The sequence below is a fragment of the Megascapheus bottae genome, chromosome 7 (genome assembly GCF_031878675.1).
Source record: "Megascapheus bottae isolate mThoBot1 chromosome 7, mThoBot2.hap1, whole genome shotgun sequence".
Taxonomy (NCBI): domain Eukaryota; kingdom Metazoa; phylum Chordata; class Mammalia; order Rodentia; family Geomyidae; genus Megascapheus; species Megascapheus bottae.
In genome coordinates, this window is record NC_143515.1 from 24,109,370 (window position 1) to 24,126,088 (window position 16,719).

General features: G+C 37.3%; 1 protein-coding gene across 1 annotated transcript in view; it reads right to left on the reverse strand.

The window, feature by feature from the left end:
* Positions 1–16,719, reverse strand: part of Dnah6 (dynein axonemal heavy chain 6) — a 171,399-nt gene that overhangs the window by 116,190 nt on the left and 38,490 nt on the right. The window contains exons 15-22 of the mRNA XM_090336588.1: positions 13,189–13,440; positions 10,620–10,748; positions 9,111–9,224; positions 6,852–6,995; positions 3,938–4,150; positions 3,212–3,304; positions 1,397–1,516; positions 701–881 (exon numbers count right to left, since the gene is read on the reverse strand). Coding sequence (XP_090192714.1) covers positions 701–881; positions 1,397–1,516; positions 3,212–3,304; positions 3,938–4,150; positions 6,852–6,995; positions 9,111–9,224; positions 10,620–10,748; positions 13,189–13,440 — 1,246 coding nt within the window. The remainder of the gene's footprint in view (positions 1–700; positions 882–1,396; positions 1,517–3,211; positions 3,305–3,937; positions 4,151–6,851; positions 6,996–9,110; positions 9,225–10,619; positions 10,749–13,188; positions 13,441–16,719) is intronic.

The window sequence follows — 16,719 nt, forward strand, 5'->3', positions numbered from 1 at the left end:
TTTAAAGCAGTTTTAATGAATGAATCAAAAATAAGACATGGAAAATGTGGTGGTTATATGTGTGGAGAGTCAATTGAGTGTAAACACAGATCCTATAGACATAGTTATGAGATGGAGTCATCACTGACATCCTTGGTAACATCTTCAAATTGTAAAAATAGTGAAAGAAAAGTATATAGCTTGTGCACTAAAGTTACAAAGTAAGCTGTGAGCTGATAAGAAAAAGTCTAATGTTCAGCTGGGTGCTGCTGGCTCGTGTCTACAATCCTAGCTACTCAGGAGGCTGAGGTCTGAGGATCATGGTTCAAAGCCAGTCCAATTAACTAATCCAAAACTGGAAGTGGAGCCTATGGCTGAAAGTGGTAGAGTGCTAGCCTTGAGCAAAAAGAGTCCAGGGGGACCGGGAGTTTGGCCTAGTGGTAGAGTGCCTGCCTAGCATGCACGAAGACCCAGGTTCGATTCCTTGGTACCACATACATAGAAAAAAAAGCTGGAAGTAGTGCTGTGGCTCAAGTGGTAGAGCTCTAGCCTTGAGAAATGTCCAAGGATAGTGCTCAGGCCCCTGAGATCAAGCCCCACAACTGGCAAAAAAAAAAAAAAAGAGTTCAGGGACAGGGTCCAGCCCTGAGTCCCAGCCTCCCCCCCCACCAGAAGGTATCACATTTCTGATGACTGTGGAGTCTTGTAGATAGTTTTATACCTGGCTGAGTAGCAGCTCGAAGAGCATTGGGAAGCCGGTTCACCTTCCTCATGATTTCCTTCCAGGACTTATCCACTTGGAGAAACATCTTGGCCTCAGCAGGCAGTTGCCTCTGAATATCGGGAGCATTAAAAATACTTTCCAGATAGAGCCAGTTCCTTTGGCAATTCAGCCATTCTTCCTGAGAGAAAAACACAGGTACAACCAAAATTTAGCTTTCAAATCCAAAGACCTACGGATACGCTAAAAATCATTCCATGGTCATATAGCATATGGTGATTGAGCCTTTCTGATCCTTTCCTAAGAATGTCCTCCTTTGTCTCACTGTGTGAATATCTAGAGACTTGTATAATTGATTGTATCCTGGTGTGTTTCTCATCTTTTATCATTCAGTAGGTTTTCTTGGAGGTTCATTGGCGCATTGTAACCTCTTTTGTGCATCACATTTACAATAATACATATAAATAGATGTAATTTTTATATTTATATTATATTTATATCATTACATGGGGAGCTTCTAGAGTTCCCCCTCTTGGGGTTACTTTATGGCTCTTCACTAGTCCTTTGAAGAGACAAGAGTGATGGAAATAACATTAAGCTGTATAAATCTAAATGATGTAGAGTTGAATTATGACACAAATATGTCTAAGGTCCTGTGGCTCTCTGAGTTGACTGACTGTGATTACTCTTACTCACCAGTGTTTGATTAAATAAATTAAGTTGTTTCTGCCATTCATCTACTCGGGGCTTCAGTGGACCCACGTAACGTGAGGAGGCAATGGTTGCGATGTTGATGGTACTGTCATCAAGAAGGACCTGGGAAGACAGGGGATGGAAAGACATGTAGCAGCATGTGTTTGGACATGCAGTGATATTTTAGATGTGCAAGCCCAAAGACTTCAGGTGAAGGCCAACCTTATGGATGACCAGTTCAGTATCGTGACCTACTATTTCTTACCCGTTCATTTTCCTTGCTTCATTTCTTTATTGTAGCTGATAGTCTTTTACAATGTCCTCTCAAAAGTCACCTGGAGACTTTTGATTGCCAAATCTCCGCTGCTCTTATAATTATTAATGGCACAGAGGTTTTGTTTGTTCAACACTCTTTTCCTCTCTCCCCCTACTTTCAGGTAACTGGCCTCTTTATATAATTTAGTCAACATGTCAGTCTTTCATTTCTAGAAATAGACTGGAACTCGTAAACTTAAGCTTTTTCTGTCCAATGAAGTGTCATTTCCCCTCTTACCTCAGGGAAGATGAAACAACTCAGTCACTCAGCATGTTGAGTGACTAAGGAGATTCCCCGCCACCTTCCTTCCTACTGTTCTCCTTTATACAACAGCATCTTTCATAGAGCACGTGAATTTAAAAATATTTGTGAACCTGAAGGATTTCTCTCTTTCCTTTTCTCCTCCTGGCCTTCATCTCTTTTTGGAGGTACTGGGAACTGAACCGTGGGCCTTACATTTGTTAAGTTCTCCACCACTTAAGCCACAGTCCCAACTCCTTAGTCGTCTGTTCAGTGGTAAACTTCTTGAGAGCAGAACCCCAACATGTGTCTACTCTCGGCCCATGCCAACTGCCCTTCTCCTTGGGTTTTCTTTTCCGTCCTCTTTATGGAGTGATATTTGGTCTAGTTCTTTTTTTTTTCATATATTTTTTATTGTAATTAATAGAAGGGTTACATTATATTCACCAGATAGAAGGTGCATTACTTCACAAACATTGATACCCTTTCTCATGTCTTGGTCCCAATTTCCCTTCCCCTACCCCCACCCCTCATCTTGTTTTCCTCCCTTCCCTGTCCGACTTCAAATAACCAAATACGCGTATATACAATATATCAGATAACCAGTGGTCTAGTTCTTTAAACCTTTAATTTTGTCTCTACTTCTGCCCTGAATATATTTTTAGGCTATTATTTTGCCTTTTAAGTTGGGCCATATGACCCAGATCTCTTTGTTAAACAAATGTGCCTTCAGATTTTAAGTGTCTAAAAATATTCTGAACATATGAATTAGATTTATCTTATCTTGTTGGCTACAGATCATAGCTATCTACTCCTCATCTCAACAGATTTATCTTGTTTGTGTGCTAGAGACATGAAATGTGCACTCATGCTTCTTTACATGATTGGCAATGATTTGAGATACCTCGTGTTCTCTTCCGGGTCTCTTAACTCCCATCTTCATAGCTCAGATTTTCATGGCTTATCTAGGAAGAGTCTCTGCCCTCTTTAGCCATAAGTCTGTTTTTTTTTTATTTTAATCCTCCACTACAGGACTGCAGTGCTTATACACACACATATACATATTTATATATAGTATGTATACTGCTTTGTTAAATACTTCATGAATAAGTATTCAAATCAATTATTCATATCCTGCTTCTTCCATTAGATTTTTCTTATTTAGAGACTAATATTTCACTTCCTCATTTCAGTCTTTCACAGAAGACTTAGGAGATAGGTCAGGACCTTCATTAAAAATTTTCAACAACCCATTTACTCACCTGTATGTCATCTGTGCCTCCCAAAATAAACACATCTTTGGTATCACGGTGAGTAAGAGTGACAAATTCAGTTGTTTTCCAAGAATCTTCCACCTTAAAAGTAATTCAGGTTTTAGAAAGTCTAATTTATGTGTGTCTAAGTGCTCAATAGATTCATGAAGTATTAGAAAACTCTATGATTATTTACTTTCCACCTTCCTATGTTTAAAAATTTTGCAATCCTTTTCTTGGTTAGATGGCACGGACCATATACTAATTCATATGAATAACTTGTAATATGACATGCATTTCCTATCATGTTATGCTTTAAAGCAAAGAAAAACATTCTTTGCATTTAGGCAGTCTTGAGATATGTATACATTTTGAGGGCAGGAAGATTGTTTTGTAAATAAGAAAAGTGCTTGATGTTTTCTGAAACTTTTAACATAGACTTCCCATGACGTTTGGAAAATAATGTGTTTTTCTTTAAATGATCTTCCTTGGACTACGGTTCTTTATAAAAGCATGCCCATTTCAAACCTGTTGTCTTAAAGTTCTTATAGAAAGAGGAAATTTATACTAAGAAATAAAAAGGTAAGGGAATATTAGAGGAGTGCCTGAGAACAGAAAGATGCAGGTGGCAATGCTGAAAGATTCATCCAGATAATAAAAAACTGGTGATCTTTATGTTGAACCTGAAATTGCGCAAATTCCTCCTTTTTCAAAATAAAAACTATCCAGATTCACCTTTTTGAGAATTACTTCCAAGGAAGCTTCTCCAGATGCCTGTCCAGATATGTCCTGGATTTCGTGGCCATAGTCAAAAACATGCAACTCAGCTAGCCTCTCCAAGGTCAGTGGAATTTCAACATCTATCAGATGAGCATCAATAGTTTGTTCAATCGCTGCCCAGTGTCTGGCCTTCAGAGTTGGGTTCCTCAAGTCAACGATAACTGGAAGCTAAAAAACAAGTATTGTCTGAGGCATCCTGCTTTTAATCTTAGGAAATACAAGTTGTAAATGTAAAGTGTGTCATTTAAAACTGGGCAACAAAGAAAAATTGGGAAAGCTGAAAATTAATGACTTTTTATTAAAGCCATAATAAAATGAGTTTCAGGGCAACCAACTTGGGTAGATACTTGAAATCACAGGTTTTTTTGTCAGGGAGAAACAGTAGCTTAAGAAATCACCAAATATGCTGGGTGTGGCGACTCACATTTGTAATCCTAGCTACTCAGGAGGCTGAGATCTGAGAATCATTGTTCAAAGCCACCCCAGGCACTAAAGACCGTGAGACTCTTATCTCCAATTAACCACTGGAAAATGGGAAGTGGGGCTGTGGCTCAACAAATAGGGTGGTAGCCTTGATCTGAAGAACTCAGGAACAACACCCAGGCCCAGGGTAGGATGGTAGCCTTGAGCTGAAGAGCTCAGGGACAGCACCCAGGCCCCAAAGTTCAAGCCCCATGGCCTCCCCCAAAACAAAAAAAATCACTAAATATTTGAAGCTCATAATGCACCCAGGGTGATTTCAGAAACACTAATATCAAACCTAGTTCAAGTTCTAATTAGATTTAATATAACATGCCACACACACAAAAAGCATCACAGAAAAAAAAAAACAATGCTTAATTATTTTCTTCAGTATCAACTACACAGGTGCCTGGCTTTTAACAAAAAAAATCAAATAACATTAAAAGCAACAGAAGAAAATACAATGACATCTAATATCTAATATTGTTGTTATCAAGAAAAAAATAACCAGGACATGATATTCTTAGGGGAGGATCGCAAAGGCTCAATAGGTATGTACATATGACGATATGAAATAGTTATTGAACTCCAAGAAATGGAAACAAGAGTGTTTTCTATCTTTGTTGCTGTTTTTGTTTCTGTACCCTTTGTCTTGTTTGTAAGATTATTTGCTTTTGGGTGAGTAAGGGGGCCAGAAAGGGTGGGATAAAGGGTAAAGTAATGCAACAGTGATACTAAACAGTAGAAAGTAAACTATACAACTTGTGGGTGTGGATAGGAGGAAAAACAGGAAGAGATCAGGGGAATGGGTGACACTATTCAAAAAAAATGTACTCATTACCTGACATGTAACTGTAATTTCTCTGTATATCATCTTTACAATAACAATAACAATATATATGTTAAGAATCAGAAACAACCTAAAAAATGGCACAGGTGTAGGGAAGAGAGAATTTAAAAAATGACCAAGATAACTATGATAGTCATTAATGGTAGACAACATGTAAAAGAAACAGAGCGATGGAAAGTATGATTTTTTTAACTAATAGAGATGAAAAAATTAGAGCAAGATAAATACTGCATTTAATGGGTTTGATATAGACAAACAAACTTGTGAGTCCTGACAGTTGTGTCTAATACATCCTTGTACCCTTCCGTCAAAACCCATAGGACTCTATTCCACAAAATACCTTTACCAGAGGTGAGTTTAAAAACAAAAAACAAATAACCAAAACCCACAGTATTCCAAAAGAACCCAAGATGAAATGGAAACGGTGGCGAAAGATGTAAATAACTACACTACAGGAAATAGGAAGAAAGAATATAACTTCTGGGGCCAGGAGTTAGGCCTAGTGGTAATGTGCTTGCCTAGCATGCACGAAGACCCGGGTTCGATTCCTCGGTACCACATACATAGAAAAAAAAAGCCAAAAATGGTGCTGAGGCTCAAGGGTGGAGCTCTAGCCTTGAGAAAGTCCAAGGACAGTGCTCAGGCCCTGAGCTCAAGCCCAGGACTGGCAAAAAAAAAAAAAAAAGAATATAACTTCTTTGTGATTTAAGGAAAGTGTTTCAAGTAGATTATGATAAGCCAAGGAGGAAAATATACCTAAGCAAAACATTCATTACAAGGTAGCAAGATTTCTGTTCCCTGTGCTTGAAGGTTTTTTTTTTTTGCCAGTCCTGGGCTTGGGCTCAGGGTCTGAGCACTGTCCTTGGACTTTCTCAAGGCTAGAGCTCTACCACTTGAGCCTTAGCACCACTTCCGGCTTTTTGCTATGTATGTGGTACCGAGGAATCGAACCCGGGTCTTCGTGCATGCTAGGCAAGCACTCTACCACTAGGCCAAACTCCTGCCCTTGAAGTTTTGTTTACCTTACCCTTTTAATCCCCCCTCACCCCCTCCCTCCCTCCTACTTAAACAGAGATTTCCTGTTTCCTATCCATTTCAAGCATGGCTTGGCAATGTGGTTGCAAACAGCCAGTATTATATGTGAACTTCCCGGTTTCCTGGCCAACCTCACATATTGTCACATCTAGAAAATGCTCAGGTCACAAGCTGTGGTGGTAGCAAGTTAAGGATGATGGACAAGATTCACTGGCTTCCTAAGCGCTTAGCTAGTCAGTAGCTTTATGTAACTATAAACTATTTCTGCAATATTTCTCCTCCCACCTGAGAAATTCTTACTTTGATTGCTCCTTCTAACTACAGCATTCAATTGGTTGATGTAGCCAACTGAAAATAGGACTATGGTGTGGACTGTTGAGAGAAATAACTTGACTATTCTTACTTTGGTTTATTTTCTTCAAAGTTGCCTAATTTAACCAGGTAATCCTGACTTTGGTCTCACTAACATTTATTGGTAATTGAATGACCTGGAGTTTTTGAAATAAGCTCTACAAATCTTACCTTTTCTTTCATTTTTTCCACTTTACTTTTGAGCTGGGGTACAACATTGTTGGGTGGCAATCCTTTTTCTAACTGAGTCACAAACTTAGCATATTTGGAAACCTGACTGTTTAGGAATTCTGGATCCAGGCAATCAAATCTGGACTTGAAAAGTAAAAAAAAAAGTTAAGATTAAGGGAAAAAAGTTAAGCTTAAAATAGAAAAATAGCATTTTTACATTATTCAAATTTATCTAGTAAAATTATTAATCCAAGTCAACTCTACACTTTTGGAAATGCTCTTATCCATTAAAGTTAATAAAAATATCAGATATCAACTTTTTATTTCTTTTGCATTTGTCTCTCCATCATTAAATGCAGTAGAAATTTATTCTTTTGAAGGTCAATACTTATTAAGTCTTCTAAGAGAACAGATTACTTTTACTCTTGACTACTATACATTCCAAATAGTACAAATTGTGTGTGAGTGAGCGTGTGTGTGTGTGTGTGTGTGTGTGTGTGTGTGTGTGTGTGTGTGTGTCTGTGTATTTTTGTACGTGCCAGTACTTGGGGTACTAGGTCTTGAATTCAAAGCCTGGGCGCTGTCCTTTGAGCTTTTTTTTCCCTCAAGGCTAGAGCTCTACTACTTGAGCCCTAACTCCACTTCTGACTTTTTGTTAATTAACTGGAGATGAGTCTCACACTTTCCTGCCTGGTCTGATTTTGAACTGTGTTCCTTAGATCTCAGCCTCCTGAATAGCTAGGATAACAGGTGTGAGCCACCAGTGCCCAGTTCTGAAGCATTTTTTTTTAACCTCTCAGCTAAGTGGTAGCTGAGGCACAGCAGGGCATCTACAATCCTCTGTTGTGCCCTGCTTTTTCCACCAAAAGCTAAGTGCTAAAAAATTTAAGTTCTGTAAATTTGTCTTTGATTCTTCACTGGTTCTTTGGGAACCTAGAGCATTTTTTTGGACATTTCTTGAACCTTTTAACTCAGATATGTGGCTTCTAATTGTAGGCATTAATACAAGTTAATGGATGGGAATGTAAAATAATGTTTATGAAACTCGTAGATTTTCAACATATGAAATTATAGATGCATCTGTTCTGTCTCCCAAAAGCTAAACTTGTCAAGGTCTGAATTATCTAGAAACAAACCTCTATTATGTCCATCAGAATTGGGTCCCTTAGTTAAGAAGGCTTTCCACTGAGAACTCAAGGGAAGATCCTATTATTATTTGAATTCTACATTTTCAGAGTGAACAAAATGCCTTCCAGTTTTCAAGGACAGTAAGAATAGAAATTTAAGCAAACAGAAACCTTAAGCATAAAGATCATAAATAAAATCCTAAATCTTAGCCAGATACCATAGGCTCATGCCTGTAATCCTAGATACTCAATAGTCTGAGAGCTGAAGATCACAGTTCAAAGCTAAGAAAGTCCATGAGACTTTTATCTCGAAATAACCACCAAAAAGCCAGAAATGGAGCTGTGGCTCAAGTGCCTTGAGCAGAAAAGCTCAGGAGCAGCGCTCAGAACCTTAGGCCTCAGAACCCCCGCCCCGCCCCCCACCACACACCCTGCCTTTAAGAATACTTGCTCTAAATCTTGATACATAAGGACATATAATGTGAAGCTAATTAAAAGGACCTCCAGGATAGTGAAACAAAAGCCATATAATGAATGATTGTTGTCCTTAATGTACTATGTTGTCTCTCATCTCCTTTGCTGTCCCTTGTTATCTCATATTGGTATAGTATCTCACTTTGTTATCTAATATATTGAATTTATTTGTATTTGGATATTTGAAATTTGATAGGGAAGGGGGAAAACTAAGACGGGTGGGGGGTGTGGGGGGGGGAGGGAAACGGGTACCAAGACATGTGAAAGGGTATCAATGTATGTGAATTAACGCACCTTCTATCTGGCAAATATCATGTAACCCTTTTACTAATTACAATAAAAAAGAAAAAAAAAAGAATACTTGCTCTACTTGGCAACACTGGCTAGAAGCCACAACACAGTGAAATGTGGTCCTTTGAGGATTTTATTACTTAGCCTTCCTAAATAAAGAACCTGAAAACCTTTCACAAGAAAACCATTTCACAAGAATGCTAGCTGCATACACACATAGCAACATTCTGCAAAGTGCCCTTTTGGAAAGCTGATAAACATTCCCATAAAATTGTGCATTTTAATGACACTAAGAACACTATTATTAAAATTTGTAACTTACATTGCCATGATTTTTAATTGAATACAAAAATTTGTATCTATTTACCTTTAACCAGTCTTGTTGCAGTTTATCCCATTCAGATAAAGAATCCCAGAGCAATTGTTTCAGCTTCAGTTCAGCACACACTTCTTCTAAAGCATCAAACTTGGACACTTCGACCTTTAAAATAGAACAAATAAAATATTTAGTTTTTCAGATATAAAGCTCTTATAATTCCATTAGTAATTCTTGCCATAATAACTACGGGTAGGATGTAGGGTCCAAATGGGAAAAGAAAAGAAGAGATAGAAATGAATTAAGGTAGAGGGGCCGGGAGTTTGGCCTAGTGGTAGAGTGCTTGCCTAGCATGCACAAAGGCCCAGGGTTCAATTCCTTGGTACCACATACATAGAAAAAAAGCTGGAAGTGGTGCTAAGGCTCAAGTGGTAGAGCTCTAGCCTTGAGAAAGTCCAAGGACAGTGCTCAGGCCCTGAGCTCAAGCCCAGGACTGGCAAAAAACAAAAAAAGAAATGAATTAAGGTAGAAAAAAATCCCACGTAAATTAAAATCACCATTTAATTAACAAAATATAACTTCCTTCAATGTTTATGTATTGCAATGGGAAACACCATTCTGCCCCTGTGAGTAGAGTTATTTTAGATATTTTATGTCAGTAACACCAGGTAGAATTTGTTCTGTGACTAGTTTGTCTCACTTAGATTATGTCCATTTTCTTTCATGGATTTTTCATGATGTTATTAGCTTACTTTTGTTTCAACTTGCAGAAATCACTTTCATTCTAGTGATGACAAATTCTCTCAGCTTGTGTCTATATAAGGAAATTTTTTGTTTATCATTACTGGAAAAGTAGTATTACTGACAGGAAATATTTTTTCTTTCAGAACACTTTCCTCTGACCTGTCAAGTTTCTCCTGAGAGATCAGCTGAAAGTCTTGCATCAGATGTCTTGTATATAACAAATTACACTATTTGGACACTTTCACAGAATTTTAACAAATATGAATGCAAAAGAAACTTGAATCTTACTTCAGAAACAATAGAGGGGTTTGGCTGAATTTAAAAATACTTTTATATTTTAGCATAAAATTTCTAGTTCTTTGTGTAAAAGTTTTCCATAATTCACAATTATAGTTTTTTTCTCTTTTTGCCAATCTTGTGGTTTGAACTCAGGGCCTGAGTACTATACCTGAGCTTTTTTCAATGCTAGTACTCTATCATTTGAGCCACAGCACCACTTCTGGCCTTTTCTGTGTATGTGGTACCGAGGAATTGAACCCAGGGCTTCATGCATGCTAGGCAAACACTCTACCACTAGGCCAAACTCCAGGCCCCACAATTACCTTTTAATAGGAAATTTGTGTTGTCTCTTGTGGGTTCTAACCTTAAATACTTAAAAGGCAGGAGTATATTTTATTTTGTATCTGAGATTGTAGAATATGGACGAGTGCATACATGCCCATGCATTGAACATTTAGTCACACTATTGAAAGTGCTTCTGAATAAATACCATTCAGTGCATGCACATAGAAAACAAACCTGTAGAATTATTATTACCTTGAAATTCTTTTGATAGGACTTATATTGAAAGGCACGTTTTTGGAGATCATCTAGAACATACTGCAGATCACTCAACATGACTTTTATTTTCTCTGGGTCAGTGGAAATATCCAAAATCTGTGGATCCTATAAAATTAAAATAGTTTTTAGTTAGGTATCTTTACTTTTTATGTAGGTCAAGACAGGATTACTGGCTTCTATCAACAACACTACACTCAGATTATAGGCATCTACACAAATACTATACTCAGTTGAAATTATTTTACAATTGTATATAATATATTCTACCATGTCTTTTCAACTACCATCAAGACATTTCTTCATGCTAGCTCTAAGACAGAAATGTGGAGCAAGATCAGAATGTAATTTCAGTTCCTATGACCTACTAGGGGATTCTGAGGCCTAAAGTACCCCAACCTTATATCAAAAGACTCTTTTATATGCTAAAGTCAAAGTTCATTCAGAAACAAAGGCCAAAAGGCCAAATACTTTAACCTTATTGTCTGAATCATTTAGGAAGTATCAAGGCTTATGGGAGTTATGTGTTAGAAACTCCCACAAATATAAGCACATGTATATAAAATTACAAGGAGGACTAGAAGAAATGAAGACTATAAATGTTGAGATACATGTTTTGAAGCTGATTATTTTTGAGTTAAAACCCCAGTGACGCAAATGGAATAATTTAGGATCAAAAGGGAAGTCACTCTTTATGCTTAGGAGAACCTGAGAAAATTTAGAGAAATCTGAGATTTATCATAGCTATATCTAGGGAAGCCCAATCTAGTCTATCATGACTACTTTCATGTGGCACTGCATTCAAAGTGACAACAGGCTCTAGAATAGGAAGAAGACACCTGTATTGAAACACTGATGGCCTCATGGCTTGATGAGGCATTTTGGGGTCTTAAAATTTTTGTGTGTCTTGATTCTAATGGTGGGAATTTTTGAGAGAACGGATGACCTAGACAAGGTTTGAGATCAGGATGAGATTACATCTATAACAGACATGTTGGATTATAGCGCTAAGGGAAAGCATGGTCATAAAATGCTGGCAGAATCCTACGTAACAGCTGCGTGGGAAATCCGGCTCCAGCATTGTCAAGCTGCAATGCAAGTTGCTAGGGTCCTGCAGTTGGTGTGGGAACGGTACAGTCCCTGTCTTCATCTGCTGTGAGGAAATGCATGAAGTGAGAACAGATGCCACCAAAGGTGAAGAAATGTCCCCGAGGGGATTTAGATCTTGAATCGAAGTAGAACTGATTAAAAGAGGCCCAGTTAGAATAAAAGAAACCATTCAAAATGAACTAAATAATCATCCACTGTCACAAACTCAGGCTTTCTATCCTTCCTCAAGCATCAGGAATGGGGCATCTCGTCGGTAAGATGAAAGCACATTACAGTTCATTTCCAAAAACTGAACTTGAAGCTCACAAAGGAGAGCTTGTTAGAGAGACGCATGGGATCACTCTTGTTTATAAGAATCATGCTATTTAAGGGTCTTATGCTCTAGTGACTGAGTTAGCTGGGAGGTGACTGAATTATACTATTGAAAATATGTGGTTACACATAAAACATGTGTGACATTTTGCTTTCCTTAATGATATCTATTTATATGAGTCATAGAAAATCATTCATGTTTCCAAATAGTCTGCTACACATACAATATAGCTCAAGTATAGCAAATTACTTGTAGACTATTAGCTACTGAAAGCAGACTATGTAAGCTTATTTCCTACTTCTACCATTTATCTGTGTGATGCTGACAAGTTAGTTAATCTCCTTACATATTCATTTCCTTCTTTGTAAAATGCAAATAATAATGTTAAGAGAACTAAATGAATAACACGTGCACACAGGTAAGAATGTTTCTAGAAGCATTATTCTTTTTTGTTTTTTGCTCAAATCTTTAAACATTCCTAATATCTATCAACTATAGAATGGACAATCAAAATGTAACATATGGTGAAACATTATAGTAACAAACATGTCCGAAACACACACATAGCAATCTAAATGAATATCAGGAATATATAAAGATTAAATAAAGGGACTATATGATATTAGCTAATTAAAATTCTAAATCAGGCCCAAACTCATGTGTGACATTAGAATTTGAAGTAGTAGTTGTCTTTGGAGAGGAAGAAAGGACCAGAGAGGTACCTCTACTGGTACTGTTCTTGACATGAGAGTGGATACATGGGAGTATTAATTCTGGTGATATGTTGAGGAGGTATATAGTTATGCTTACATATACTTAAATCTACATATCTAATATATTTTTGTCAGTGAAAAAATACAAAGTAATGTTACATTCTAAGAACAGTGCTTAACAAATACTAAGCACACAATGTTATATGATTTAATATTTCCATGTTACAAACATGAATTTATGCTGTAATAATCAATATCTGTATGTCTATTCTTCAAGTGGAGGACACCTTAACATATCTTATTAATCTTTGGTTGATGGCCAGTTTTTATTTTCCAGTTCTACATTAATGTTAAAACTGTAACAGTGATACTTTGCACAGATTAAAAATGCAAAAGCCTTGCTTCAGCTTACCTGTGCTTGTAGCTTGATTTCATTCACCTCGTTGTTTAGCTCTTCAAGATCTCTACCCAAATGCTGACAGAATTGTTTAATGCATGTATCTCTGTCGCCCACTGATTTATCAATAGCATTGCGAACAGCAATGATGGATGGCTTCATAGTTGCAAACACGGCAAAGTCTTCAGGAGGTGTGACCACTTGATACTGGTCAATAAGCTTATACATTTGAATTACTGTATTCCCTTCCTCTTCAAGGGTTTCAATCTAAACAGAAACATGGCTTGTTCTTTACATATATAGGAATAATAGTATATTCTTCAACGTTAAAATAGATTTTTATTATTTTTAAGTGGTTGTTCAAAGGAGTTGCTGTTCAACAAAGCAGTCTATGAATACAGAGTATCTTGATCAGTGTCATTTCCTTCCCTCCCAACACCACTCCTCCCCCATTTTCTTAATTTTGTAGAATATGCATTGAACTTAATGACTGCATTCTGCCCTTCTTCCTTTGTTCATTTGTCTAATCCCCTCCCCTCCCCTCAACCCCACCCCTCTTTTCAAGTATCTGTTTCCTGAGTTTTATTTTGTTGTACTGTGAGTTAACCCCTCCAAGGAATTACACCACTTGAGTTTCCCCTGAATCTACCATATTTTAGTTAATACATTTGTCTACTCTTGAATACCACCCAAAGAATTTGCTTACATATTTGTAAATTAATTCTAGTTTCTACATATGAGAGGAAACATATATCCTTTGTCTTTTTGTGTCTGATGTAGTTCACTTAATGTGATTTTTTTCCCCCCAGAACCTTTCATTTCTTTGCAACTGATGCAATATCATTCTTTCTAATGAAGGAATAGAGAGCCACTGTGTGCGCGCGTGTATATATATATATATATATATATATATATCACATTTTCTTGACCCATTCTTCCATTGAGGAGCATCCAATCTGATTCCATACCTTGGCTACAGAGAATAGGGCTACAATGCACATGGTTGTATTGGAGGCTCTATTGTACCCTACTATGCCCGGCTCTGTATTCTTGATGATGGCATTCTACCTGAGGCAAGATGGAATCTTACCAGTGTTGTTCTGATTTGCAGTTCCTTATGGCCAGAGATGTTGAGCATTTCTTCATGTGTCTGTTGGCCATTTTTCCCTCCCTCTGAGAAGTCACTGTGTAAGTAGCTCATTTGTCCATTTATTAATTGGGTTGTTGGCTCTTTGAAGGTTTAGTTTGTTAAGCTCTTTGTATATCTTGGATATTAGGCCATTCCAGTGACTGGATGGCATAAGTTTTCTCCCATTTTGTAGGTCATCCTTTAGCTTAACTGTGTCCTTCACTATGCAGTAACTTTTTAGTTTGATGCAATCACATTTAGCAATGCTTTCTTTGATGTGCTGTGCTTCTAGAACTTCCCTCAGAAAGTTTCTGTTTCTCTTACTTGTTCTTGTAATAGGTTCATGGATTCAGGTCTTACATTCAAGTATTGGATTCACTTTGTATTGATACTGGTGTAAGGTGACAGATAGGGATCCAATTTCAGAATTTTTTTGCATGTGGCTATCCAGTTTTCCCAGCATCCCTTGTTGAAGAGGCAATCTTTCTTTCAGCCTAGCTTTTGCTCTCTGATCAAATATTAGCTAGCAGTAGTCTATGGGGTTTCCTATTTTGTTTCATTGGTGCTCAAGATTGTTTCAAATGTCGTACCAGTTGTTTTCATTACTATATAGCTCTGTAGTAGAATTTGCAGTTTTGAATTGTTATACCTCCAGCATTGCTTTTAATGTCTATGATTGCTTTTACAATTTGGAGACTTTTAAAACATTTTTGGGGCTTTGTAGGTACTGCAATGAATTTGTAGATTATTTTGGACAGTATTGACATTTTCATGGTATTATTTCTGCCAATTCAGGAGCATGGAAGTTCTTTTCACTTCCTTAAGTCTTCTTAATTTTCTTTTTCGAATTGTTTGAAGCTTTGGCTTGGTTGATTCCTTGGTTCGTTCGTTCTTTCTTTCTTTCTTTCTTTCTTTCTTTTCTTCCTTCCTTCCTTCCTTTCTTTTTTTTTGAGAGAATTGCAAACTGAGTGGTTTTCCTGATTTCAGTGTCAATCTTGGCCTACTGAGAAGCTGCTGATTTTCATGATTTTATAGCCTGCTCCTCTGCCAAAGTTTTTAATTAGCTCTGGATGCTTAGAGGTGGAGTGTCTAAGGTTCTTTAAATATGGGAACATATCATTGACAAATAGGAATTCCAGAGTGACTGCCTAGAAAGTAGGAAGTTCTAATTTCAAACCCAGCACATGTCTATAGCAATAACAAAAAATGACCTGTTCATTGCCTGTAGGAAATGCAACTCACTGGCAAAAGCAAAAATAGTGTTTTAAACAGTCATAAAGAATAAATTATGGTGACACAGTGGCTGGTGCCAGTTATTCCAACTATAAGAGGATGAGGGAGATGGCAGTCCAGGCCCATGTGGGCATGAAGCTCGACCAATATAAATAAGTGTGGGTAACATGATAGACTACATGTCTACCAAGTGGAAGTTCCTGAGTTCAATGCCATCTAATACATCCCAACCCCTCCCCCACAAACAGCAGCAAAATATAAACAGAAAATATCAGAAATTAACTTTTCAAAGGAGAATACAAAATACTTACATGCATCTGATCATAAAAAATTTTGTCTACATGAAAAAAGAATAAAATTTTGTCATTTTCTAAAAAATTAATGAAACTAGAGATAATTATAGTGTGTTTTTTTGCAGTTACATAAGCTAGGGCAAGCAAAACAGAGAGACAACCATGAAAGTAAGAGAGGTCATGAAAGTAAAAGAGGACTTGTAGGGCAGTGGAAGGGGTAGAGATAGGAAGAGGAAGCAAGGGGGAATAAGAAAGAGTGATCAAAGGTGTAAAAATAATTGCAGTACATGTATGCCTATATGGAACCTCTTACCATGTACAAGTCAATACATACAAATTAAAAAAATAGCAAACATTGCTTTAATCACCAAATACCCTTTCTTCACAGCATACCAATTGCCAAAATCCTGCTTTTGTCGTCTTTCCTCACGCCTTTGTCCATCATGTTCCGTCTCTCAGGAATGCCTACCTGAATGCATGGTGTACTTTGGGACACCATTTAAATGTCCAATCCTCCATAAACTCTTCTGTACCACAGGCAAGAGTGACCCCAGACTCTCCATCCCCTGTCTGTTACTCATTGTTTGAAACTGCTTTTGTTCTAGGCTGAATTCCTTGAGAGCAAATTTGTTTACTGTAATTCTTGGAGCATAGTAAGTGATTGTCAGTGAATTTGCTGATTTAATGACTGAGATTGCAGGAAAAGGTATCTCTTGTAGAGTATGAGAAATTGCTTTCCCAACATAATATGCAGAAAGCACAGATAACTTTTTGGAGATGAGTCACACATAGTCTGTCTTTTCCTAATGGTGCAGCAGTTGGAACCACACAGTAATAGCCCTTTGTCTTCTGCAGCCATTGAGTGATATGTTATTCTACTTTCCTGGCAAT